General features: G+C 42.4%; 2 protein-coding genes across 8 annotated transcripts in view; both read left to right on the top strand.

Moving 5' to 3' along the window:
* LOC112068652 (uncharacterized) overlaps nt 1–12,990 on the top strand; it is a 34,002-nt gene extending 21,012 nt beyond the window's left edge. For 2 of the 4 annotated variants that reach the window (XM_024135842.2, XM_024135844.2), the window contains 8 exons: nt 288–434; nt 841–993; nt 5,522–5,739; nt 5,906–6,089; nt 6,276–6,434; nt 6,791–7,123; nt 9,173–10,900; nt 11,310–12,990. In XM_024135842.2, coding sequence (XP_023991610.1) covers nt 288–434; nt 841–993; nt 5,522–5,739; nt 5,906–6,089; nt 6,276–6,434; nt 6,791–7,123; nt 9,173–10,876 — 2,898 coding nt within the window. In that variant the 3' untranslated portion in view covers nt 10,877–10,900; nt 11,310–12,990. The remainder of the gene's footprint in view (nt 1–287; nt 435–840; nt 994–5,521; nt 5,740–5,905; nt 6,090–6,275; nt 6,435–6,790; nt 7,124–9,172; nt 10,901–11,309) is intronic. The other 2 variants (XM_024135845.2, XM_024135846.2) reach the window with 2 other exon arrangements.
* A 557-nt stretch (nt 12,991–13,547) lies between these two features.
* LOC112068651 (signal-induced proliferation-associated 1-like protein 2) overlaps nt 13,548–26,932 on the top strand; it is a 95,397-nt gene continuing 82,012 nt past the window's right edge. For 3 of the 4 annotated variants that reach the window (XM_024135840.2, XM_024135838.2, XM_024135837.2), the window contains exon 1: nt 13,548–13,752. The gene's annotated coding sequence lies outside the window, so the exon portion shown is untranslated. The remainder of the gene's footprint in view (nt 13,753–26,932) is intronic. The other variant, XM_024135839.2, reaches the window with a different exon arrangement.

Below are 26,932 nucleotides of genomic sequence, written 5' to 3'. Positions count from 1 at the left end.
GTAAGGTTTCAGCTTTATCCTTTTACGTGGTTTTCCAAATACCACTTTATTAATGTCCTTCTTGCAACTCCGTTTCCTCAAACCTCCATAAAAGGAAGGTGGGGTGTGTTTTTTCTCTAGATACATACACTCCCACTAAAACTCCCATTAGACCTCAACAAGACATGGTCACTGGCCTTGCAGGCAAAGCTAATCACACTCCAATTCTATCATCAGATAATTTAAATTAGATTAATACAACCACAATCTACCAAAATACAGAATCATTTATTTGAGTATCATGGCAGACCCTTACTGGACAAATGGACGACCAGGGGTGCATGGACCACCCTATGGAGGAATTGGTGGAGGTCCTGGAGGATCTTGGTGAAGCAGTGGAGAAAAGAGGACATTCCCTCTATCAAAGTCAAGACACCCAAGAACGTATGAGTCAGGTAGGAGTTGACTTAACAGTTTTTTATTTGGATGTGGTCCTCTGTAGCTCAGTTGGTAGAGCATGGTGCTTGCAACACCAGGATAGTGGGTTTGATTCCCAGGAACCCCCGTAAGTAAAATATGCATGCATGACTGTAAGTCCCTTTGGATGAAAGTGTCTGCTAAATGGCATATATTATATTATTATTTTCTGTTGCTTTTAACATAAAAAACGCCACAAATTTGCACGCTGTGCTTGTAGTGTAAATAGTGTAACCAGTCAATGCTAGTAAAGTCAGGCTGTTTCTGTTACTATTGTTCAGTTTGTGAAACTCACAAATAGTCATTTTTTATCTATTGGCTAAAATAAAATCTGTGATGCCCCCTCTCCTCTCTTCTCTCCTTTCCTCTCCTCTCCTCTACTAGCAATCAACACTGAAGCTGCGCATCAACCAGCTCTTGTCCAGGTGTGCAGAGTTCAGCATGGACATTCTGGACACTGAGACAGACATGGCGGTCAGATGTGAGCCCTATAGTTCTGAACTCGAGGGACTGCAGGAGCAACAGGATGAGCTAGAGGTATATACAGTGTATGTATGTGTGTTAAAAAGAGGACATTCCCTCTATCAAAGTCAAGACATCCAAGAACGTATGAGTCAGGTAGGAGTTGACTTAACAGTTTTTTATTTGGATGTGGTCCTCTATAGCTCAGTTGTTAGAGCATGGTGCTTGCAATGCCAGGATAGTGGATTTGATTCCCAGGACCTGTCATCTGATAGGGTACCAGTCAAAAGTTTGGACACACTTACTCATTCAAGGTTTATTTTTTATTTTTACTATCATGTAGTAACCAAAAAAGTATTAAAAAATATAAAATATATTTTAATTTGTTTAAGAATCTAAGTAGCCACCCTTTGCCTTGATGACAGCTTTGCACACTCTTGGCATTCTCTCAACCATCTTCACCTGGAATGATTTCCCAACAGTCTTGAAGGAGTTCCCACATACGCTGAGCACTTGTTGGCTGCTTTTCCTTCACTCTGTGGTCCAACTCATCCCAAACCATCACAATTGGGTTGAGGTCGGGTGATTGTGGAGGCCAGGTCATCTGATGCAGCACGCCATCACTCTCCTTCTTGGTAAAATAGCCCTTACACAGCCTGGAGGTGTGTTGGTCATTGTCCAACAAATGATAGTCCTACTAAGCGCAAACCAGATGTGATGGCGTATCACTGCAGAATGCTGTGGTAGCCATGCTGGTTAAATGTGCATTGAATTATAAATAAATCACAGACAGTGTCACCAGCAAAGTACCCCAACACCATCACACCTCCTCCTCCATGCTTCACCATGGGAACTACACATGCGTAGATCATCCGTTCACCTACTTTGCGTCTCACAAAGACACCGTGGTTGGAACCAAAAATCTCAAATTTGGACTCATCAGACCAAAGGACAGATTTCCACCGGTCCATCGCTCATGTTTCTTGGCCCAAGCAAGTCTCTTCTTATTATTGGTGTCCATCAGTAGTAGTTTCTTTGCAGCAATTCGACCACGAAGGCAGGATTCACGCAGTCTCCTCTGAACAGTTGATGTTGAGATGTGTCTGTTACTTGAACTCTGTGAAGCATTTATTTGGGCTGCAATTTCTGAGGCTAATGAGTTTATCCTCTGCAGCAGAGGTAACTCTGGGTCTTCCATTCCTGTGGTGGTCCTCATGAGAGCCAGTTTCATCATAGCGTTGGATGGTTTTTGCGAATGCACTTGAAGAAGTTCTTGACATTTTCTGTATTGACTGACCTTAATGTCTTAAAGTAATGGACTGTTGTTTTTCTTTGCTTATTTGAGCTGTTCTTGCCATGAAATGGACTTGGTCTTTTACAAAATGGGGCTATCTTCTGTATACCACCTCTACCTTCTCACAACACAACTGATTGGCTCAAACACATTAAGAAGGAAATAAATTCCACAAATTAACAAGGCATACCTGTTAATTGAAATGCATTCCAGGTGACTACCTCATGAAGCTGGTTGAGAGAATGCCAAGAGTGTGCAAAGCTGTCAAAGGCAAAGGGTGGCTACTTTGAAGAATCTCAAATATAAAATATATTTTGATTTGTTTAACACCTTTTTGGTAACTATATGATTCCATGTGTTATTTTCTAGTTTTGATGTCTTCACTCTTATTCTACAATGTAGAAATAGTAAAAAATAAAGAAAAACCCTTGCATGAGTGGGTGTCCAAACTTTTGACTAGTAATGTATATATATATTCATATATACACACTACTGTTCAAATGTCACGCCCTGACCTTAGAGATCCTTTTTATTCTCTATTTTGTTTACGTCAGGGTGTGACTAGGGTGGGTACTCTAGTTTTGCATTTCTATGTTGGCCTGGTATGGTTCCCAATCAGAGGCAGCTGTCTATCGTTGTCTTTGATTGGGGATCATATTTAGGCAGCCTTTTCCCACCTGTTGTTTGTGGGATCTTGTTTTTGTATAGTTGCTTTTGAGCCCTACAAGGCTGTACGTTTCGTTGGTTGCTGTTTCTTGTTTTGTTGCTGGTTATTATTAATAAAAATTATTAACATACCCTGCGCTGCATCTTGGTCCGACCGTCCTTACAACGACGAACGTGACCTCAAAAGTTTAGGGTCACTTAGAAATGTCCTTGTTTTTGTCCTTGCTAATTTTTTGGCCATTTAAAATAACATCAAATTGATCAGAAATACAGTGTAACATTGTTAATGTTGTGAATGACTATTGTAGCTGGAAACGGCAGATTTTTTATGGAATATCTACATAGGCGTACAGAGGCCCATTATCAGCAACCATCACTCCTGTGTTGCAATGACACATTGTGTTAGCTAATCCAAGTTTATTATTTTAAAAGGCTAATTGATCATTAGAAAACCCTTTTGCAATTATGTTAGCACAGCTGAAAACTATTGTTCTGATTGGAGTCCACCTGTGGTCAATTCAATTGATTGGACATGATTTGGAAAGGCACACACCTGTCTATATAAGGTCCCACAGTTGACAGTGCATGTCAGAGCAAAAACCAAGCCGTGCGGTCGAAGGAATTGTCCGTAGAGCGCCGAGACAGTATTGTGTCGAGACACAGATCTTGGGAAGGGTACTGTGATAGAAGAATTATGTATTTACCTGATTGGTTTGATATTAATAGTTAACGATTATATACTTAACTAATAGTAAGACATTTCTGTTCTATTAATGCTGTGTTTCTGTAAAGGGATGGTTTCCACTCTGGCTTCCTGCCGTTAGTCTGGGAGTATAGTCAAGCAATGGGTTTTGCTTGAGATAGCTTGAGCTGACAATGACTTGTTGATTTAAAAACCTAAAGTTCCCCAAGAATACAGTGGCCTCCATCATTCTATGTATTTATTTTTTCTTTTTCTTTGTGATATCCAATTGATAGTTACAGTCTTGTCCCATTGAGAGGTAAAGGTCGAGAGCCATGCGTTCTCCGAAACACAACCCTGCCTAGCCGCACTGCTTCCCGGTTATGGCCAGCTGTGACACAGCCTGGGATCGAACCCAGGTCTGTAGTAACGTCTCAAGCACTGCAATGCCTTAGACCGCCGTGCCACTCGGGAAGCCGGCCTCCATCATTCTAAAATGGAAGAAGTTTGGAACCACCAAGACTCTTCCTAGAGCTGGCCGCCCGGCCAAACTGAGCAATCGGGGGAGAAGGTCCTTGGTCAGGGAGGTGACGAAGAACTTGATGGTCACTCTGACAGAGCTCCAAAGTTTCTCTGTGGAGATGGGAGAATCTTCCACGAGGACAACCATCTCTACAGCTCTCTACCAATCAGGCCAGACGGAAGCCACTCCTCAGTAAAAGGCACATGACACCCCGCTTGGAGTTTGCCAAAAGGCACCTAAAGGACTCAGACCATGAGAAACAAGATTCTCTGGTCTGTTGAAAGTAAGATTGAAATCTTTGGTCTGAATGCCAAGCATCATGTCTGGAGGAAACCTGACACCATCCCTAAGGTGAAGCATGGTGGTGGCAGCATCATGCTGTGGGGATGTTTTTCAGCAGCAGGGACTGGGAGACTAGTCAGGATCGAGGCAAAGATGAATTGAGCTAAGTACAGAGAGATTCTTGATTAAAACCTGCTCCAGAGCACTCAGGACCTTAGACTGGGTGAAGGTTCACCTTCCAACAGGACAACGACCCTACGCACACAGCCAGACAGCGTAGGAGTGGCTTCGGGACAAGTCTCTAAATGTCCCTGAGTGGCCCAGCCAGAGACCGGACTTGAACCTGATCAAACATCTCTGGAGAGACTTGAAAACAGTGTGCAGCGATGCTTCCCATCCAACCTGACAGCGCTTGAGAGGATCTGCAGAGAAGAAACTCCACAAATACAGGTGTGCCAAGCTTGAGGCATCATACCCAAGAAGACTCCAGGCTGTAATTGCTGCCAAAGGTGCTTCAACAAAGTACTGTGTAAAGGGTATGAATACTTATGTAAATGTTATATTTCAATGTTTTATTTAATACATTTGCAAATACATTTTGAATAGGGCTGTAACGTAACAAAATGTGGAAAAAGTCAAGGGGTCTGAATACTTTCTGAATGCACTGTATGGTCCAGTGTCTTCAGAGATATTGTGTATGCTTCAGCTTGCTTTAACGCTCCATAGCATTGTATTAAAAAAACTCTAGAATTGTCAGATATCATGTCAGATTCATAGACTTTACACCTGTGTTCAAATTTCAAACATCATTAATAAAGGGAAAGTTGTCTCAAACTATCCAGCATAAGCTGTCAATAGTGTAATCTTGGCTATCCAGTCATGATACATGAGGAGTTCAATCATACTAGCCATGGTATCCCTCTGTAGATTGAAAGACCAGAAAAATATATAGATTTTGTTTTCATAGCAGAATGCAACCCCATGTCCATTATCTATCATAAGATCATGACAGGTGTTATTAGTTCAGTACTCGCTAAATTGGATTGGTTTTGAGCCTCTGTCAGGCTTAAACTCCGATACAAGAATATTCAACTCACCTGCGAAAGTGTAATTGTTCCACATACAGTATAAAACAAACAGCATGATCTTCTTTCAGAGGGACTATCAGGTCATAAAAGAGGAGGTGGAGGAGATGGAGGGACTGGCTTCGCAACTACAGGTCCTCCTACCTGAGATGGCAGGGGCTTTGGGGGAGAACGTCCATGCGACCCAGCAAGCTTGGCAGGAGTTGGGCTGGAGCATGGCAGAGAACCAATGCAACCTCCAACAATTTCGGCAACTGCAAGACTTTCTTAGGGCCTACCTGGCCATGATGTAAGGGATTACACATACAGTATGATGTCAAATATTGTTCTTGGTACAACTGGAATGTTGTGCCTGTTTTGTCCTGAATAATGTACATGTATATGTTTAGTGCTCATGAATGCTTATTGTAATAACCAATTTACCTACTGAGCTCCACCCTCTCTCTCTCCTACAGCTCATGGACAGAGGACACACAGACTTGCATTGTCTCAGAAGCTTCAGCCCAGCAGTGGAGATTGGCAGAATCGAGTGTTCCATCTGAGCTAGATCTGAGGATAGAGCAGAAGTTTGACGAGTTTGACAAGCTCGCTGCTGCTGGGCAGAAGCTTATCAAGGAGCGACATCACTTGGCAGATATTGTGAGTTCTTTTACAACAGGGGTCACAAACATATTTTGCCCTGTGGACCACAGCCTTTGAAAAGACTGATTAATTAAAATATTTTGTACTTTCACGTGTTTTAAAAGTTTAACTAGTCTAGGTGCACAAACCCCAATGACCCAACCATTAGAAGAGACTGAAAATATCTGGCAACTGTTTCTACAGATAAAGGAGAGGACTGAGGAACTGCAAAGCATGCTGGGATGGATCCTGGTGTACTGGAGGGCACAGAAAGACCAGCTGGGTCGGGAGAGGTCAAGGGATTCAAGAAGAAGTGATGCCCCTCGGGGAGACGCAACCAGATTTTCACAAGGCCAACCCCAGGTAGGATATCCCTGCTACCCCCTAAAAAATGTATAATAATAATAAATAAATAAAGGATATCCCTGCTTTCACGTCAATACGATATTTATTCGTTATAACACATTCTTTCAGAACAATACCACTGCTCTCTATTAGAATTAGACACATTTAATGCACTGAACTACATCGCTGTGGTGAAGCTACTGTATAGATGTGTAATGTGTATAGAAGACCAAGTGCTTTCTGACAATATTCAACCTGCTCAAATCTTGGAAAAATATGCTCCTAAGGATCAAGGCTTATTGCACAAAACCTACAAATAATTTAAATATTTTAAAATGGGAGTTATTGAACAAAATCTTTGGTTTTCTTTGCAGAATCTATCCTCTCTGGCAGAACACAAGTCCTCGGAAAGACTGTCCACAAAGCACAGGCTGATGGTGGCGAGCCGGTTTGAAGGACCACAAAAATCCCAACCGGGGATAGGTCACCATGGAGAAAACTTTGCCAAGCTGGTAAACGTCACACCACACGTCCCCTTGGCTGTGGCAGTAAACTCGCCCAGCATTATCCTTGAAGAGCCCTGTGCTACTGTCACCCCACTGGGCAGCAGCATCAACCTCATCCTCAGTTTTGACCAACAGCCACCAGGGGGCAGTCTGCATCAGGGGCCAGTGGAGCCAAGGCAGGCAGTGGAACCTGTGCATAGGGTGAGTACAGATCACCACATATTCATATCTACATACCACAAGACAACATCAACCAAATTAAATGGAGGATGCAAAGTTTTGGACAAAAAAGATTTGAATTATGTTGCTGTAGATGTCTGTAAGCAGGTAGTTGACCCAACGTGTACGATGATGTTATACTGTCAAGTCTACCTAAAAGGCACAAATACACTACATGGCCAAATGTATGTGGACACCCCTTCAAATGAGTGGATTCGGCTATTTTAGCCACACCTGTTGCTAACAGGTGTATAAAATTGAGCACACAGCCATGCAATGTCCGTAGACAAACATTGGCAGTAGAATGAGCTCAGTGACTTTCCATGTGTCACCGTCATAGGATGCCATCTTCCAAACAAGTCAGTTTTAACATTTCTGCCCTGGTCAACTGTAAGTGGAAACGTCTACATTTACATTTACATTTAAGTCATTTAGCAGACGCTCTTATCCAGAGCGACTTACAAGTCTAGGAGCAACAACGGCTCAGCCGCGAAGTGGTAGGCCCCACAAGCTGACAGAACGGACCGCRGAGTGCTGAAGCGCGCAAAAATCGTCTGTCCTTGGTTGCAACATTCACTACCGAGTTCCAAACTGCCTCTGGAACTGTTTGTCGGGAGCTTCATGAAATGGATTTTCATGGCCGAGCAGCCGCACACAAAACACACTTCACCATCTGGCAGTCCGTCAAACAAATCTGGGTTTGGCGGATGCCAAGAGAACGCTACCTGCCCCAATGCATAGTGCCAACTGTAACGTTTGGGGGAGGAGGAATAATGGTCTGGGACTGTTTTTCCATGGTTCAGTCTAGGCCCCTTAGCTACAGGGAAGCGAAATCTTAACCCTACAGCATACATTGACACTCTAGACCAGGAGTGGGCAATTCCAGTCCTATGGGGCCTGATTGGTGTCACAGTTTTGCCCCAGCTAATACACCTGACTCCAATAATCACCTAATCATGATCTTCAGTTTAGAATGCAATTTGATTAATCAGCTGTGTTTGCTAGGGATGTACAAAAAGTGTGACACCAATCAGGCCCCAGAGGATTGGAGTTGCCCACCCCTGTTCTAAATGATTGGTTGCCTTCAACTTTGTGGCAACAATTTGGGGAAGGCCCTTTCCAGTTTAAGCATGACAATACCCCCGTGCACAAAGTGAGGTCCATACAGAAATGGTTTGTCGAGATCGGTGTGGAAGAACTTGACTGTTCTGCAGAGAGCCCTGAACTCAACCCCATCGAACACCTTTAGGATGAATTGGAATGCCGACTGCACGACCTCACTAATGTTCTTATGGCTGAATGGAAGCAAGTCCCCYCAGCAATGTTCCAACATCGAGTGAAAAGCCTTCCCAGAAGAGTGGAGGCTGTTATAGCAGCAAAGGTGGGGATCAACTCCATCTTAACGCCCATGATTTTAGAATGAGATGTTCGACGAACAGGTGTCCACATACTTTTGGCCATGCGGTGTATTTCAAGGCCGATAAACCCATCCCCACAGCTAATAACACAAAACATCTAGTAGAACCTCAAGACATTCAGGCACATTTTTATTGTGTTTATCTTAAAAAGCTTTAGATTGGGACTGGGATAGGGAGAGCTGATCCCAATGGCTTAGAGCAGCTATTAGTAAAGGAATGTGCTGTAAGACTTCTGTAAGGTCCCCCATTCCAGATGTGGTGTTTCATCAACTTGGCTCACACTCAGTGGATTAGTCATGGTCAAGCCATTGCCACTGCAGCTGGGTATGAGACCACCTCATCTCCATGTGATTTTGATAACGTTTGCAGAATGTGCGATCCCATTTTGAAGGCTTGCAGCTGAAGTAATGTCTTAAAATAACGTACAGTATTTTCCTACAGGATCAACTACATATTTCATAAAGTTTGCACGAGTATCAAATTGGGTCTTCGTACATGAATCTAAGATGTCTTTGATCATGGTTGCGTAAGCATTTAACTTCCAAGGATAATGAAAGTCACATTTTGCAGAGTTTTGTATTTTAATACATCCAACTATCTTAATCTGTTTCAGGTGAGCACCTATCTGCAAGTCACAGACGGAAGTCCTGTTTTTGAAGAGGTGGCATCGCCTCATATCCCAGACACGAGCCACCTGTCAACCACCGTTTCCACAAGCTCAACCAACGCTACTTTCGTACCCCAAGTCAGTACTGTCTTGCTCCCCACCTTACCCAGAACCAGTCCCACCTCTACCTTAAACCTGAAGGGACCGATGAAAAGGAGGAAGAAAATTACACACAGGCACACTGTGACTGGCATTGTCGGAATGCCCAAGCCGGAGGGGGTTACTACCGTGCCCATCGGTGCCACACACAGAGCCTACACCTGGCCACTGGAGGATAAGAAGGAATGCCGTGCCAAACAAGGGAGTCCAGTAAATACAGAACTCCAACTGTATATCAAAAATAATTCTGTGGTGAGTGTCATAGATAGAAACTCTTCAGACACGTCAAGCATTCCTACCGTTCCTACCATCCAGGGGAATTTCTTGCATGGACCCAATGAGATGACCATTAGGCAAGACAAGAGCCACTATGGCGTTATCCCTCTTGGGTCGATGTTGAGCTTTGACCTGCCCAAGGATTGGGGGAAAATCTCACAGATGGGTGCAAAAGACCTCACAACTGAGAAAGTGCCTTCTGAAGCCAATGGGGACCATGCCAGTCCACCTTTGAATCTGTATAGACCATCGTGRTCAAACACACTCGGTCAGACTCACGTATCGTCCAAAGTAATTGGACAGACTTTCGCCCTCAGTCCAGAGAAGGAAAGGCATCTTGAAGCTGATGGGGAACATGACAGTCCGAATGGTTCACCTTCGATTCCGTGTAGACCGCCAGGATCAAATACACTCAGTCTAACTCAGAAAGTGATTGGGCAGAATTTCACCCTCAGTCCAGGGGAGGAAAGTATCTGCAAAACAGGGGACTTTGCTGGTCAAAATGGTTCACCTTTGAATCTATACAAATTGGCAGACTCAAACCCACTCAGTCAGACTCACAAAGTGATTGGCCATACTTTCGCCCTCAGTCCGAAAGAGGAAATGAGCTGTGAAACAGCAAGGCAGGACTTGCAGAAGGTCAGCGCAGAGTCTGCTTCTCTTTTGGTTCAGTGTGTCTCGCTACCTGCGAAAGATGACGCCTATCACGACCTAAGATGCGCCACGAGGAGTCCTGCCCTTGCTGCTGGACATGAGAACATTTTCTCCAGCACTGTGGGTCTCCACGATGAGGATAAGGTTGAGAGTTCRGTTCCAGTGGCCATTTTGGACTCTAACAAGCAACGCACTGAACCACACTGCAGCAGCTCGATGATGCATGACCACGCCCGCACTGAACCGCCACCGAACCACAAGCACAACTGTTTAAGTGTTCACACTAAGATTCAAGACCTCAATAACCACATATACTTCCCTTCGGCAAAGAGGCAATTCACTTTCCAAAGTGCACTTCGGGTTGTAGAGATCAAGATCTTGTCTACTGTGTCTGAAGACTCCACGTGGACGGGTGTGCGCAGGTCTGGACGAGTCATTGTGTGCTCTGAGGACAACTGTTGCGTGTGCTCRGACAGCTCCGCACCCATGATGGTATTGGAAAAAGAAACTTCACCCAAAAGAGAACCAGATCATATTCATCCTGATCATTGGCAGTTTGAGGAGGAGGAAGAGGAGCTGGAGGATATTTGGAATGGCACAGACCGGGAAAGAGCGCCTTGAATTACTGTGGTCCAAAAATATGAGGTATGTAAGATCAACAAAAGTGTTCATCTTATATTTGTATATATCTGCATTCAAAACACACACACACACATACACACACACAATGCATCTGCAATAGTGTAATACACATACATTCTTGCATTAATATTTCTACACACAAACCAACTGGTTTCATACTGCAAAGTGTAGCCTAAGTAAATAAGTAACATTGATTTAGATTTCAGACTTTTACATTTCAATTCTAAATCAAGTTCTACATGGACACCTCATTAGGAAAAGCTTGATGTGTATGCATGTCTGTTTTAACACAGATAACACCTTTTGATACAGCCTGAACATTCTGAGTGAACAATTGTCTGAAACTGGTTTTGCCCTGAACAACTCAATTTTAATCTTCAATGTATTCTCATGTTCCTTCTTCTCCCCCCAGGTGGTGCCCATGCCACGCTGAAGCACAGACCAGTGACCAACCAGCCAGAGATTAAAGTGGCCCTAAACGTATAGCGTCTCAGAGTAGGAGTGCTGATCTAGGATTAGTTTGCTTTTTTTAGATCATAATGAATAAGATGATATGACAGATCCTAGATCAGCACTCCTACTCTGAGATGCTTTGTGGGATTCAGACCCAGATCTATGATCAGTTTATTCTGCCCCTTTTCCAACCTTGACTCCAAATGGACTTTTACTTCACATTGTCTCAGTGACATTAGAGGACTATCGTGTGCAAGCAGAAGTGGTGGAGAAAGTACTCAATTGTCATACCTTAATAGAAAATGACTCAAGTCAGTCACACAGTAAACTATTACTTGAGTAAAAGTCCAAAGGTATTTGGTTTTAAATATACTTAAGTATCAAAAGTAAACTGAATTGCTAAAATGTACTTAAGTATCAAAAGTAAAAGTATAAACCATTTCAAATTCCTTATATTCAGCAAACCAGATGGCACAATAATAAAACAAATGTTTTAATGGACGGATAAGCCAGGGGCACAGTCCAACCCTGAGACATAATTTACAAACAAAGCATGTGTGTTTAGTGAGTCCGCCAGATCAGAGGCAGAAGGGATGACCAGGGATGTTCTCTTGATAAGTGTGTGAATTGGACTATTTCCCTGTCAAAATGTAACAAGTACTTTGGGTGTCAGGGAAAATGTATGGAGTAAAAAGTACATTATTTTCTTTAGGAATGTATTGAAGAAAAATGTAAAGTTGCAAAAATATAAATAGTAAAGTACAGATATCCCTCCTACTTTACACCAGCTGCAAGCAGTCTGCAAGAATCTCACTACAGGAGACTGAAAACATCCATACAAGACCAAAGTAGTCATGAATGTACTGTTCTTCAATAAGGGAAATTAGCTAGAATTCCCCATATTAAACTCTTACCTGTGATTTTGACTAGGTATCCTCAACCCATTTTTTTTTAACCCTTATTTTACCAGGTAAGTTGAACACATTCTCATTTACAGCAACGACCTGGGGAATAGGTACATGGGAGAGGAGGGGGGATGAATGAGCCAATTGGAAGCTGGGGATGATTAGGTGGCCATGATGGTATGAGGACCAGGTTGGGAATTTAGCCAGGACATCGGGGTTAACACCCCTACTCTTAAAAGTGCCATGGGATCTTTAGAGACAACAGAGAGTCAGGACATCCCATATCAAACGTCRCATACCAAAGATGGATTTCCACTCAATAATTGATGGATGTCAATGGCCAATGGAGGGCCGAAGCACTACAATCTTCTTTGTGTCTCTTTCCATTGGTTACTGGCTGTTACCATGACTTGACTGCCTGATACAACATAAAGCAATACACATTACTGTATTGAAGCAATCAGACACTTGATGCAGGGTCACAAATAGTGCAATACACTGAACTGAATAGACTTACCCCATTGAATACCATACAAGATGATCAAAATGTATTTGCTCTGTCTCTTTAATGCCACTTGGTGTCTAATTTCTTTCAACTGTGTATGAATTGCATGCAGAGCACATAAAGAAAGAACTGCCATTGATACCTATTTTAATCTGCTGTACAGTAGACTATCATTTATAATTGTAATCACTTTTGTAAAGAAAAAATAAATAAATCAAAGATTATTTGCAGTCTCTGTTCATATTGAATTGAAGTGGTTTGTCAGTTTATTAGTTGTAATAGAGAAGCCTATTTCAGGTTATCATGAAGAAGTTCAACCTCTCATACTCTTTCAATGAATTTGAAGTATCTAGGAAGATTGCCTTTCGAGTAGACATTTTAGAAGACCAGGCTCAGATATATTCACTTTATTATTGTTACAAAAAGCAAGACAACTTGTAGTCCAATTCATGGCTGTGCAAACTTCCAGTTGGGGGTAGTAATGGACCATTTAAGAGCCTTCATTTAGATAGGCTACTTTATGTGGACACAATGTGGACCAAAGTGGATTCATTGTCGAGCAGTACAGGAAAGATAATGTGTCACTACTATTACTTATGCTCACGTTTTCATTACTGTATTCTGTATGATTTTACTCATTCTTTCTGCATTATCTGTGTCTATGTTTCAGTAATTACAAGTGATGATTGACATCTCAGAGAACAAACGAGCAATAACGTCACGGTAGGTCAGCCTATCCCTAAACAAATTACCGCATGGGATAGGCGGGACTTCTGCGGATGCTGCCAGCGCGACCCAACAGAAACTAGTTGTATAGACAGACACAGCTAGGCCTATTGATACAGTTCATGAATTGTAGGGACGGGGCTTTGTCTAGTTGCAATTGCAAAAAGTCATTGATAAATACAGTTTATTCTTCAACTAGGATGTTAAGCATTCAAGTTAATCGTTTTGGATAAAATGGGATGGGAGTTATCTAGATCTCGCCTGAGGTAAGATCTTTTTTGTTGTTTTAAGTAATTCGATTAAAGTAGCCACATTTATAAGAATTACACGTTGGCATGAATTGATATGAAAGCTGTTCAAATGGTATCATAACCGAATGCAACTTTAAAAGTCGGCCTGACCAGCTAAATCTGGTGTCGAATGGTAAAAACAACAGCGAGATCTGAAAAGGGTCTGCGATTCTATTGTGCTGTGAGTTCGCCCTCAACAGCGGGCTCTCTAGCCTAAATTACATTAACTTTTCATTAGAAGCAAAACACCGTTCATAAATTGTAAACTGGACTGATATTTTGTAGCCAGCATTGATACGATACGGCTTCTTGATATTCTACAAATAACAGCGCTAGCTCAACTTCTTTCCTTTGAGTCAAATGTTGATTGTTTGCTAAACTCACTGCATGCTATGTTGGGATTCAAAGGGAAAAAGGCAAAAACGACAGTGGTGTGAAGTAGGTATACAAACCTTTTGCCAAAATTATACAAACTTTTTTGTGAAGAATTCTATGAGAAACAGTGACATACACACCTAAAATGATACATCCTATATTGGTCTTTAAGTCAGGACAACCTAAAGGCGTCCACATACTTCCCGTCTGGAACAGTTCCTGCATATATTATGACGACATTTTGTGACGTTTTTGGTTTTCGGCAAGTTTTTTTTTTCGGTTGTTCGTGCACAGATTTTTGTCTAGAGGCAAGCCGAAATAGGTTGAGGAAGATTGGTGATTGGTCAACAGTAGGGATTGTTCAATTAAGTGTTTGTAATTCAAGGAGAGACTAATAGTTTTTTATGCAAAAAAATGTACTTGAGAAAAACTGCACTAAACATCATAGTTAGATGTAAAATTGCCCAGCTATGATCTCCTTGACAAAAAAGTGAAAATAATGACCGATTTCTTCAGTTATTTTAGATTAATTCAGACTATTTTGAGGAAGTGTATCTGGCTATGGCGTCTCAAGATGGACAAACAGTACTATTATGGCCTTTTTCTTGTTTTTCTAGCGAAGCACCCTCGTTTGGGTCCCCTAGCAGAAGCATGCAGTAGGCTTAAAGGCCTGCATGCTTCCCGTGGAGAAATATTCGGAAACAGTTTGTGTATATATTATGACAGCATTTTGTGATGTTTATGTTCGTTTTGGACTTCAGCAAGGGTTTCTTTGTGCGTTCGTGCGCACACAAAAAATTGAGACAAGCCGAATTTCGGTAGCCTAAGTTTACACCTCTTCATCAGTCATTGTTCAGCAGTGGGGATTCTTAAATTAAGTGTTTGTTGTCGTTCAACGATAGACGGCTCGTTTTCATTCTGTTTTTTTTTCACTTGAGAAATACTGCACCCCAAAAATTATTTGGATGTAAAATTGCGAGACTATGATCTCCTCGACTAAAAAAATGTAAATGAATCACAGATTTCTTGAGTTATCTAAGATTCATCCTGACTATTTGAGGAAGTGAATGGCTACTGGCTATGGCACCTCAAGATGGACAAACAGTACTTTTGCTGCTTTATTCTTGTTTTTCAAGTGAAGATGTGAGCACACTCGCTAGGTGGCTAGGTGCCAGCCGCACTGAAGCATGCGGAAGCCTTAATAGTTAGCCCTTGATCATGACTCATTGGATGAAGGTCATTGGATGAAGGTGTTATCTGTACTGGGGAGTTTTGTTAAGAGCCCTGGCACTCGTTCTGAACATTGACATGCATTGCTTGTGGTACAGTTTTGGAAGTATAACGACTTTATATTTCATATCAGCAAGAAACGTTCAATTGATGCACAACTTTTTTATGGGGTTAGTGTTCCCATAAGGCCATATCTCCATCTTACAACAAGTGTTTACAGAAGAAATACGGAAGACTGAGGGACCACTGTGCTATCTAGCATGCTCCGAACACCTGTGTGTAACGGAAGAAGGCCGCCAGAAACGTCACTGAAAAATACTGTCGGCTACAACTGTGATAAAGCTGGTTAAAACAGTGTGTATTTTGCATATGTGAAATTATTTTGTTGGGATAGGAAAGTAAAGTGGTTTATTTTTCTAGAATCGTATTGCAATTGAGAATCAATTCCCGTTTAGATGGAGCATTTGGCTGTTTTGGCAGCCAGAGCCAGTCTACCTCCGAAAATAACATGAGGTCCTTTGACCTTTAGGAGTAACGTCAATTATTAGGCTCCTTAAGAGTACATCTTGGGCTTGCTAATAGTAGGCCTGCTATTGAAACAGATAAATAAGTCTGTCAACGGAGTCAGAAATTCACAGGTTTCAGATTTGCCCCATGTTTTTTCTCTCAGGTTTTCGCTCACACCTTTTTAAATAAAATATCTAATTTTGTTGTTTTTATAAGTCCACAACAACGCGTAAACCACATCAGGAGACAACTTTTGAGATCTGGGATTTTTTTTACATTTTTGAGTGTAGTTTCCCTTTAATTCAAAGGCTCAGGTACCTAACACTGTGGTTAGTGGTGTTTCTGTTGCACATGAGATGGAGTTTGCAAAACAAATGGCCACTGGATTGATAACAATAATCATGATATTATTTCGCAAGGTAGGCATAGGCTACTTTGTAGCTAGTTAACATTTAATTGAGAAGGCTTTTGGGAAAGCCTTTCCATCTACCTGGGGCCTATCATTAGCATTGCTATATTTTTCCTGTTCCTTAATTGTTTGAAACCTGGACATTTTATTTCATATTATGAGGAGTTCTTACCTAGCTTCAAAGTAGCCTATAGCCAAAATTCCACCATAGAAATGTGGAGGCAATTTATTTTATTAAGCCTTCCTCATATGTATTATCCTGTTCAATTAGTGTTCTTTCATTGTCTAGCAACCTGTTCTTTCATTGTCTAGCAACCAAAGGCATTATCCTAGTCATATTGGCAACCCATGATGGCTGTTGCATCTTTGGATCACTTTCTACATTTCAAATGGATATTTCCATCTCTGATGGTATGCATCTTGGGCATTAAGAAGTGAGTAAATGCAATGACCATTGAAAATAAATGGTTATACGCCGTATACTTGCGTATACCCTCCACTACGCCACTGAGTATGCCTTCTCAAATTGGATACGTTTGCTCTACAAGACATTTTGTATAGTTTCTAATCAATCTATCCTAAGTATGTAGGCTGTTGCTAAAAATTGTGTTTTGATAGCGTAGTGATGATGATATTATTATGCTATCAAAATAAGTCTCACACACACAAGCATATATGAGGATAATTTGTCAACTAAACTAGTTGGTACCTGTGTAAAGGGTTGGGTTTTATTAAAACTAAGTCTGTTTCTTCTACCCAGTGTGGCAGTGTTAACCTTGACAGTCCAGCTGTTGCCTTCATCAGCCTACAACGCGGCACTTTTGATTTCAGACTTTTGGAGAAACGCCTGCTAAGTGCATCTTCTTATAGCTCGCTGATGCTTTGCGTGTTTGAGATGTCAAACACAATGACTTGTGAAGTGGTTTATCGGGCCACGAGAAAAGGAATCTGACAGAAATGCTCAACTTTGAAAAGAGGGAGTCGTTTTCTCCAGGATAGACCTTGGTAGATCAAGAGGCAGCCAAGAATACATTAGCTGAGATTAGCTTTTTCCTAAATATAAAGTCCCCAAAACACACGAGGATCCCCKAAAAAATGGCTATGGGAACAAGGGAAGTGCTGTGGTCCTTTGGCTCCCAAAATCCTTCCACTCATCAACATGTCTAAAATGCTCAAAACTGGCAACCAATTCTAGCCTGCATACCCTCCTCATATGGCTAAAATCAATAGCATTTGTATTGCCAAGCGCCTGGGAGGACAAGCTTAAGGGTGATTTTGTTTGGCCAGATTAGCTCCTTTTATCTGAATTTGCAAAAGTACCTGTCAGCACTCAAGCCTGCTCAATGGGGCTCCAACTTTTTTTTACTGGAGGCAGCTAATTAAAAGGCATAGCTTTTGTTTTGTAAACCTGTTCCTGGAATGCTGGACAGCTGAGATGAGCCAAGCCCGTTTATAGATGCAGTCCACACTCCAGAGCAGTGTATTCAGGGTATTTTCTGTCTGCATTAAAGGTCCCCTTGAGCAGGCCAAGGAAAGTTGTCCCTCAGCAAGGTGTTCACTGTAGATGAAAGTCATCCACAAATCCTTATCTGCGTTCCCTTTTCCCCCTTTTCCACTCTTGATGTTTGAAAACTCAGAGTACTTCTTGCTGTAGGGCGTTGGAGCGTAATGTTATCTGGATCTGTTGTTTGCGGGTCAGGTTTCTCTACTCATCTCCATATTCCCCACCTCCTTGTACTCTGCTTCGTTGGTTCCCCCGGGGAGGTTAAATAATTGGAGTGTGATCTCATCGCCAGTATCCTACTTGGCAGGGATGATCATGTGCATTGTTTGCGTGATTATAGATAATGGAGTGCGAGAGAATCAATCCTGACGTGTTTCGTGTTCCTCCAAACAAGGTCAAGAGAGGAAGGACTAAGTGCCATACTGCTGTAGACTAAACAAGTTCTCCTCTTGTCCTTCACTTGACCTTTTTCTTACCCTGCCCAGTAGTGTACCGCACATATTTCAATTCCTAACCAGGTGTCTGCAACTTTGTGCCGCATGACTAGAAATACTGTGTGGTGCAGAACAGGAAAATGGCCACTGGCGATAGTCTGCACATCGAATCATCCACATGTGTAACCTGACCGCAGGCCAGCTTGTAGACCTATTTCAATGTGCATGACTAGAAAGGCTGCATGATAGTGTTACAGACAAGGGGTTTTGGGACTGGGTAAACACATTTTTTAAAGGGCCTTCAGCAACTCTTATGACCCGGTATCTGGTAACAAGGGAATGCACGGACGCAGACTGGGATTAGCTAGCCTGGGCCATCTGTGCGAAGGACAGCGGTAGCCAGCCCTTTTCTTGGTGTCCCTGCATGGAGTCCGGAAGTCTCTGCTGGAATCTCCGTTGACCTCCCTTCATCTGGGCCACTCTGGGGGTCTTTAATGATTTGATTTCACCATGAAGCTGGAGGGAAGAGCTGCCTCCACAATCACCTCCCTTAATTCCCAATTCTCCATACCACATTTCACCTGTGAGACTGTGGCCAGGCATGCGCCACTCCTTCGTAAACCCCATAGAGAGTTTAGTTGCAGGTCGATGGAGAAAAAAAACGTATCCTTCCCCATGATAGCAGCAGAGAGCCCTAAAGAGGCGACACCAGCTCGGGGGAAAGGCCTCTGACTTCCGCTCTACTGATCGCGGTGACATTCAAACGTGAATCACCTGGTCTTAGCACGCTGCTTTGCCAGCCCAGCTAGTCAGTCATGGGGGCCATAGCCCTTGCAGGGTGACAAATGGGATTTAACAGGTTTACCAGTATGGACGGCTTTATTCACTCGACTCGTTTGTGTGTTTAATCTATTCTTAGCTGTAATTACTATACGGTGACTGGGCCTGCGAGGTGTTTGGGCTGGTGCCATAAACTGGTCAGGTGATTGACTTAGGTCACGGACCACGGTCAAGGTTTAAGGTCAATTAAGTGGATTGACTTAAGTGCAAGGAGTTAAAGCCAATTAAAGATTTAAATACCGAAGCAACCTTTTGATGAACTTCCTAGACGGCACAGCTCTACTTTTTCGAGTTTCGAAGAATGCAAAATAATTTCCGGTGTGTAATATGTCAGCATTTCTTCATAGCTATGGCTCTCGGTGGGTCCTTGGGAAAAATATGAATGACTTGAATCAACACTACTGGTGTTCTCATACACTCCTGTAAAGGAAGGATAACATTTAGCCTGCTCGTGTGTTGTTGTAACCGCATTCCCAGTCTCTGTAACCGTTTGGAACCTCTGCGCTATCATCTGACATTCTCTCTGTCCAGCACCACATACTCTCAAGGGAGTGGATCAAGCTGCTGGCAAGGCCTTTTCCAAACACGCAGCCATCTGCCTCGACACCTGACACCATAGCCCACACTGGGATCCAATTCGACTTCTCCTCAGACACACGTTCGTTTCTATTAAAGACCGTTTCAAAGCTGATGACAGAGCTTTATCGCCGCCAATCGAATAGATGGCCTATCTCCGTTCATAGGAGTCATCCACACGTTCCTTTATTTTCACCCAGAAATGAATCTGTTGACGACATGTTTTAGTATTTGAAAATGACTGTGGACCAATCAAGTGTGCCTGAATGCTTTAGCTGGGGCGGTGTTGAACCGGTTTGGATGCATTTCAAATTAGATGTGACAAATGGATGCGGTGTGTAATCTTGCTGACAAGTATAAATGAGGACTTTGGGCCTTTTGTAAATGTATTTGTTTCATTGGTTTGTGCAAAGGGTATTTTTGACTGTGCCGAGTTTCTATTCGTAACATTTTCATTTGGCTGAATTGATGGTTATTGAATCTTTAAGTTAGTAGTAATAGGAGGCCAGGTCCGATACAGTTGCTAAGTACACGCTTTGTTTCCAGAGTGCTCGGTGAAAGTAACTTTAGGATCTTAGACATTTTGAACTTTACATCAAGCTACTAACAAAGACAAGTGCAACGTTGCTTAAAACAAACGGTGTTTAAAGTAGACGGCCACCTTTAATTTCCTCAAGGTTGAAGCTGGTTTCAGGATGTCAGCAAATTGCCTCCGGGTGAATTTTTTAAATAATTTCAGCTCGAAATAACCTCTAATTGACAGGCACTTCCTTGGTTGGTGTTCATCTGGGAACTACGAACCAACAAATCGAGCTTGATGGGTCTATGAAAAGAAAGAGGAGCCTTATGCTATTGTAGAAACACCCGTCGAAAGGTTGGTAAAGCAACAACCGTTGTTGTCATTGAGGTGTATGCAATCAAAAGACAGACCGGTTAATTTAGAGTGTTACGACACTTGGAGGCCTTCATAACTATTGAGTAGCGATGCGCTACAAAGCAGTAGTGTGGGTGTCTACATAGACAATCATCTGGGGCTTGTCTTAACTGGTCAAAGCAAAAAAACGTTGTCATATTTGGTCACCGTCTCGTTGAAGTTTTCTATTGGTTCTTGGCAGCTGTGCTGACAAGTTTCTTGTGTTTTTCCTCTTTAACACTACTAATGCATTTGAGGATTGAGCAAGGCTTTTTTTTCAGATGACAGTTTCAGTGACAATGGTTCTGCAATTATTAGTGAATGACAAGCGACTTTGTTGTATTAATGTGTACATTAGCCCTTTGGGGACATTACTCTCCATTTCTGTGCTTTGCAACATTTGTTTGCTCGATTTACTAATCGTAGTTTGTTACATTTAGTCCCTCAGCGCTGTCATCTCCAAACGGGAGTCCCACAGTTTGTGTTATTTCAGCAACGACATGGGAACCATTTAGTATTTCCATTTGTCATTGCCAGAGGAGACAGCTTTCGAGCCATTTGTCTAAGAATTAATGAGGATGTCGACTAAATGTCCTCGACAGTAGAGTACAAATTATGTTGTTTGTGGCCTACAATTCCCACCATATTACACTGATGGGATATCCCATGGCATTTCTATTTTTCTTTGTGGGTTCGTTTGTGTGGGTGGATGAGGAGCCCTATATGCTTGATTCATTTATGTGATCCTCCTTAACCCTTTTCTTGTGTTGTAAAGGAAGATTAGTTTGCTCTGACTGCTTTCGTAACAAATCTGTCTTCAAGTATTGTTATTCTTTGTCGTTTAGTGGATGGTGGTAAATAATAGGGCGACATTGTCCTTTTTCTGGAACACACTATCATTAGAATTATTATTGTGATAATGACAGAATGACACTGGGTGGGTTATGGCATTGTTAGACCCATTTGTAGACCGCACCCAATTGTAATCATGGGGTGATTTTTTGGGGGGTTAAGGTGCAAGTGCCCTCGATGCACCACATTGACAGACGTGGGTCAGCCACATCCAATCAGAGTTTTAACTCAATCAAAAGGTTGAGATAAATAAAGCCTTTTCTGTTTGGCTCCCAGAGAGGTGTTCTCACCTAATCCCCGTAGACCGACATCCGCAACCTATGATAGGTCACTAGTGTAACCTTTGTATAACCCTGGGAATCCTCAGATTCTCTGAGGATTTGCATGTCAAAAGTAAAAGTCCTGTCAATGACCCATTTACATTTACATTTAAGTCATTTAGCTGACGCTCTTATCCAGAGCGACTTACAATTTGGAAAGTTCATACATATTCACCAATCACTGCACTGAAGTTCTCCCTGAACCTGAAGTCTTTATACGTGCTTGACCTGTACAGCTGTCTACCAGATGTCTTCCATATATTTGTGAAAGATTAAGAGAAGGATCTATATTTTTCTTCTAAGTGTCATTTGGCTTAATGACCTTTTCAATGACTGAAACATTTTAAAGGGCTAAAAATAAAGGACACCATGAAAAAGTTGTTGCCTTGTTCAATCTTTCAGATACAAACTAAGCCCACCTTACCAGGTATTTTCATACAAAGTCAGGAAAGCAAAGTCTGCCACGTCATTGACCCTGAACTCAAGCTTGTGATAACCGTAGCACGGCCAGAGGGGTTAACTGCAGCCCCTCTGAAGCGAAACAACCTGGGGGAATGTGTTGTGTTTTCTCCGGCCCAGAGCAGAAGCGGGGTACTGACCTCACTGGCCCCAGCCTCGAACGGGAGATAAGAAGAAGATTACCGGCCTTCCCTCCCTGCATTCCTTCTCCTCATTGAGGCGAAAAGTGACATCTCAATTGGAAGCCCTCGGGGATCTCCTTTTGACATTCCTGGATCACTTGACTCTTCTATCTCCACTGATGTCGTTTATGAATTGGGATGGGAAGTCGTCGGATCAAGTCCCACTGAGCAGAGCTGGCTGAGAAAAATGATGGATGTGCTGATATTAGCAGGAGGAAGTTTGTCACCAAATCTTTTTTTTTTTTATTATTATTTTTTAAGGACGAGTACTAGCAACACATTGTCTTTGAACATTTTTGGTCGACAAGTCAAAAGGTAGAAAAAGATGACAGCATATTGGTGGTTCAGTTATTATAGGAACCAAGAAGAACTTTAGTTGGTTAGAGGATGGTGCTTGGAACACCAAGGGTTTGGGTTTGATTCCCTTTTAGGTTACACTTATTGGAGGCCTAAGTGGCTTTGGATGCTAAACAACCATATTGGCTCTAATGGCTTTGATTACTGTCACCATGTTAGCTTGCATGTTAGAGGAATGTTCTGAATCAGGCAACTTCGTCAGACTAATGTATGACTACCAACTAGGGCCGGGCGACGTATCAAAATGAATTCAAATGTATGTTTTAGTGCAATGTTCCAAATGCCTGTATCGCAAGAATCAAGGTTTTAATTTTCCGTTAGTTTTCATGAGTGTTATGTGTTTTTGGTCTCGTCTTCTTCGTTTCTTCTGTGCTGTGTGCACTTGTGCACCTTCCCACTCGCACACAGACACCAATTCCTAATAGTTCAACTGGCCTACCTTGTTAGCAAGCAAATAGATCCAAGTTGTCTAGACTCGAAAAATGAGGATTAGCTGGCTACTCACTAGCACGTGACCTTGTGCTTGAGAGCTTGTGCAGGAGACGTGTTCGTTTTCTACAATGCCTGCTACCAGAAGGTGGTCATTACAAGTGGATGTGCATGGTTCTGGTTACATTTGGAACCAAAAATCTAATTTCTGAAGACAGACTTGAAAGCCAGATCTGTGATTATTGCAAAAAAAACAGGTTAATAATTCAACTATTTTGATAAAATAATGAAATTATTTGTGTGTGTTATGATTGTGGAATGCTTATTTTGCCTAGGTATAATGTTTCACGCCCCGAATTCATTAGATTATTTTTTTTTTTAATTTTCCAACAAAGCTTATTTAGAGAAAACGTTAAAGAAATTGAGATGTATATCATGAAACGCCCATAAATTTGGAAAAAATCGAAATAGGATTTTTAGGCCATATCACCCAGCTCTACTACCAACCAGTCATAAGACCTCATGACAGATGTTTTGTTATGTAGTCATTTACCAACAGTGTGACCTACTCCTAGTGGCTTTGGATTGGTATCGAGTTCTATTTTGGTTGTCGTGCTTTTTTAAATTACAGTTTCCTTATAGGTTTTAAAGTATTATGTTTTGTTTACACCATCTGTGTGTGTTGGTTATTTTTCTGATCCACATCTTTCAATTCTTCAAACGTTTATCCCTGCCACCACACTAAACTGTTTTCTGCTCCCAAAAGGGATTTTGTAAGAAGCTTTGGGGATACAATAACACACATTTTAGGTACCGACCAGTTGAAATGTTATTGCGTACCTAAGTCTTCTAAATCTTCTTCACTTTTGGGAGCAGCTTCTCTGCTACCTTTGGATGTATTTGTAGAGGGTCCTCAGCACAGTAGGCCTCACCACACAGGAAGAGCTGGGTTTTTTTTCTGTCTTTTTTTCTCCAGTCAAGCGATTCCACCATATGTTTCAAACAGAGAAGCTAAATCTTTTTAAAAGTGCTACTCAGTGTCTTACTCACCAAGAGTTTTGTCTATGGATAGGCTTGTCTATGGATTTAATTCATAATTCATGGAATACGTATTGCCAGCTTCACAATTCTGCCACACACATCCTGCCGGATAACATTGACCCCAAGTTGACCCCGCTGACCAGGAAGCCCATCGATATCCCACTTCGGCCATCCACTCGAAGCCATTCRGGCAACTGTGGAAATTATATAGTGAACTCGCCCTCACGACGAGCTGCTGATGAACCGATTACCGGTGCCGTCTCTCGTGTGCCGTTACGTAGGGAGTCCTCCGTTCTACAAAGGGAACCATTAGATGGAAGATGACCCCATCTGTTTCGAGGTTAATTGGAATTATGTTCGCTAATCAAGAGCGGCAACGTGGACCCGGGAGCAGTTTCAACGGGCTTAATTAGTTGCAACGGCAGATAATGGGTAGTGACCGTAATCACCGGATAACATGCTCTTTGCCGTAGTTTGCAATAGTAATCACTCCCAAAAGTACGACTTTATGGATTTAGGATGATGGTGTCTTTATTCAATGTGATTATTCAATGGACGTTTCTGGCCAACACGGCCATGAACACTCAAAGGCCATAGGTCAAAACGCAGAAAGAGCCACTGGCGTTGTTCAAATTCACTTCGTAATGGGCAGAAATGCTCTTCTGATATCATTCAGGGGGCCAGGGTTTTCGTGTGTGTGTTAAGGCTATCTATGGGGCTAGTCTATTCACATGTTATATATAGACATCTAACATAAATGTATATAGACATCTAGCATAAATATCTGAAAATCTTGGTCCACGTCTATATGGTCCATGTGTTGTTGGATGACTGGGTCATAATGTGCGAGTTTGTCGTAATTGGAAAATCATGTGTTAGGTGGGTGTTAGGGCATATGTCTGTTTGTTACTAGACTGTTGTGTTTTGGTATCTGGTTTATATATGGTGTGGGTGTGGGCGCAGGAATTTGTAGGGCTGACTAATCCTCCCTTACTCAGCACTCATTGTGCACTTTCAGAGTAGAGAAAATGGCTCCTAAACACACAGGCATTTCAACAGGTAATGTTACACCAGAGAAATATTTTATTCTTATAGTCGTCACTGCCTTGAACTATTCTGTTGTATAATACAAGTCAGCATTTCCCCAAAGCCTTGTTCGCTCTTTTCCCCTCTTTCTTTCCTAACCCAGGATACACATTTCATCTGAGTACCTGCCTCCTTTAAAAAGGCATGTCTTTTCATGAGATCATTAGCTCTGACAGACTCGAGAGGTCAAAGGTGGCCACTCCTCAGAGACTAGACATACTGCTCCTGGAGACATGTTTGCTGAAGGAAGCCTCGGTGCAGGCATGCCCCACGCCCGCCCCTGCATGCTTTTCCCTGAGTAGAGGAGAGAAGGGGGGGCTGGAGGGAGAGCTAGAGAGGACATGGGGGGATGGAGGAGCACGGTTGGGGGGGGGGGGGTAGTTCAATCTGTCTTGGTTGAGGCTTCCCAAACCTGCTTCCTAGAATCTACTGATGTGACCGCCTCCGGTCGGGGAAGGGCTCTGATGTACCCAATGGGGCATTAAACATGCATTCACTTTCACTCACTCACTCACTCTCTCCACTCTTCCTCTGTCATTGTCTTATTTCTGCTCTTCATCTCTTGAGGCTTTTAGTCTGCTCTCTCCCTCTTGCCCTCACTCTTTCAATCTTTTTTATTTTGTCAATGGCTGTCTGCTGCGTCTTCTCTCCTTCTAATGATTTCTTTCTCTCTGTTTTCAGATGCTTAGTTCTCTCTCTCTCTCTCTGTGTCATTCAATCTGACCTCTACATTTCTTGCTACCGCACTTTTCCCTTTAAAAAAAATATATTTTGTATTTTACCCCCTTTTTCTCCCCAATTTCGAGCTTGTCTCATCGCTGCAACTCCCCAACGGGGTCGGGAGAAGCGAAGGTCGAGTCATACGTCCTCCGAAACATGACCCGCCAAACCGCACTTCTTAACACCCGCCCGCTTAACCCGGCAGCCCGCCGCACCAATGTGTCGGCGGAAACACCGTTCTAATTATTGTAAAGTGTGGGAATAAGCTTATGCCAGACTTAGCCTACGTTTAYCCTCTCCCTTGTTCATTTCAAAGGATGTTCATGACCCAATTCATATAAATCATGTCAAATGAAAAATTCATATTAACCCCCCCTACAGAATATGCTTTGGAAAGATTTTGAGTGATGCAAAGACTCCAGTGTGGTCATTCATAATTCATAGATTCACCAAACATCATATTATTATTATTATGTGTTTCATTATTCCTGGTAGATACTACTGGTTATGATTGCAGACAGAGCCCAGAGAATGGGACGGTGCAATATTAAATGAGTCATGTTTTGATAAGGTGCATGCATGGGTACGTCTACGTCACCAGAGATATGCCCATGCTGTAGAGATATACCTAGCGGACTAAAACTTCACTGTTGTAGGCATAGTACAGCTAGTGCTATCTAGACTTGCGTTGGCAAACTAAGCCATGACATTAGCTAACTAAATGTGAAGGTAACTCAGCTGAGGAGTAGTAGAGAATGGAGTGTTTGTTTGTGTTTTACCCCCCTTTTCAACCCAATTTCGTGATATCCAATTACCATCTTGTCTCATCGCTGCAACTCCCCAACGGGCTCGGGAGAGGCGAAGGTCGAGTCATGCGTCCTCRGYAACATGARCCGCCAAACCGRGCTCCTTAACACTTGCC

The sequence above is a fragment of the Salvelinus sp. IW2-2015 genome, unplaced genomic scaffold (assembly GCF_002910315.2).
Source record: "Salvelinus sp. IW2-2015 unplaced genomic scaffold, ASM291031v2 Un_scaffold640, whole genome shotgun sequence".
NCBI lineage: Eukaryota > Metazoa > Chordata > Actinopteri > Salmoniformes > Salmonidae > Salvelinus > Salvelinus sp. IW2-2015.
The sequence above is the reverse complement of the archived record's forward strand: the minus strand, read 5'-3'. Positions and strand labels throughout refer to the sequence as shown.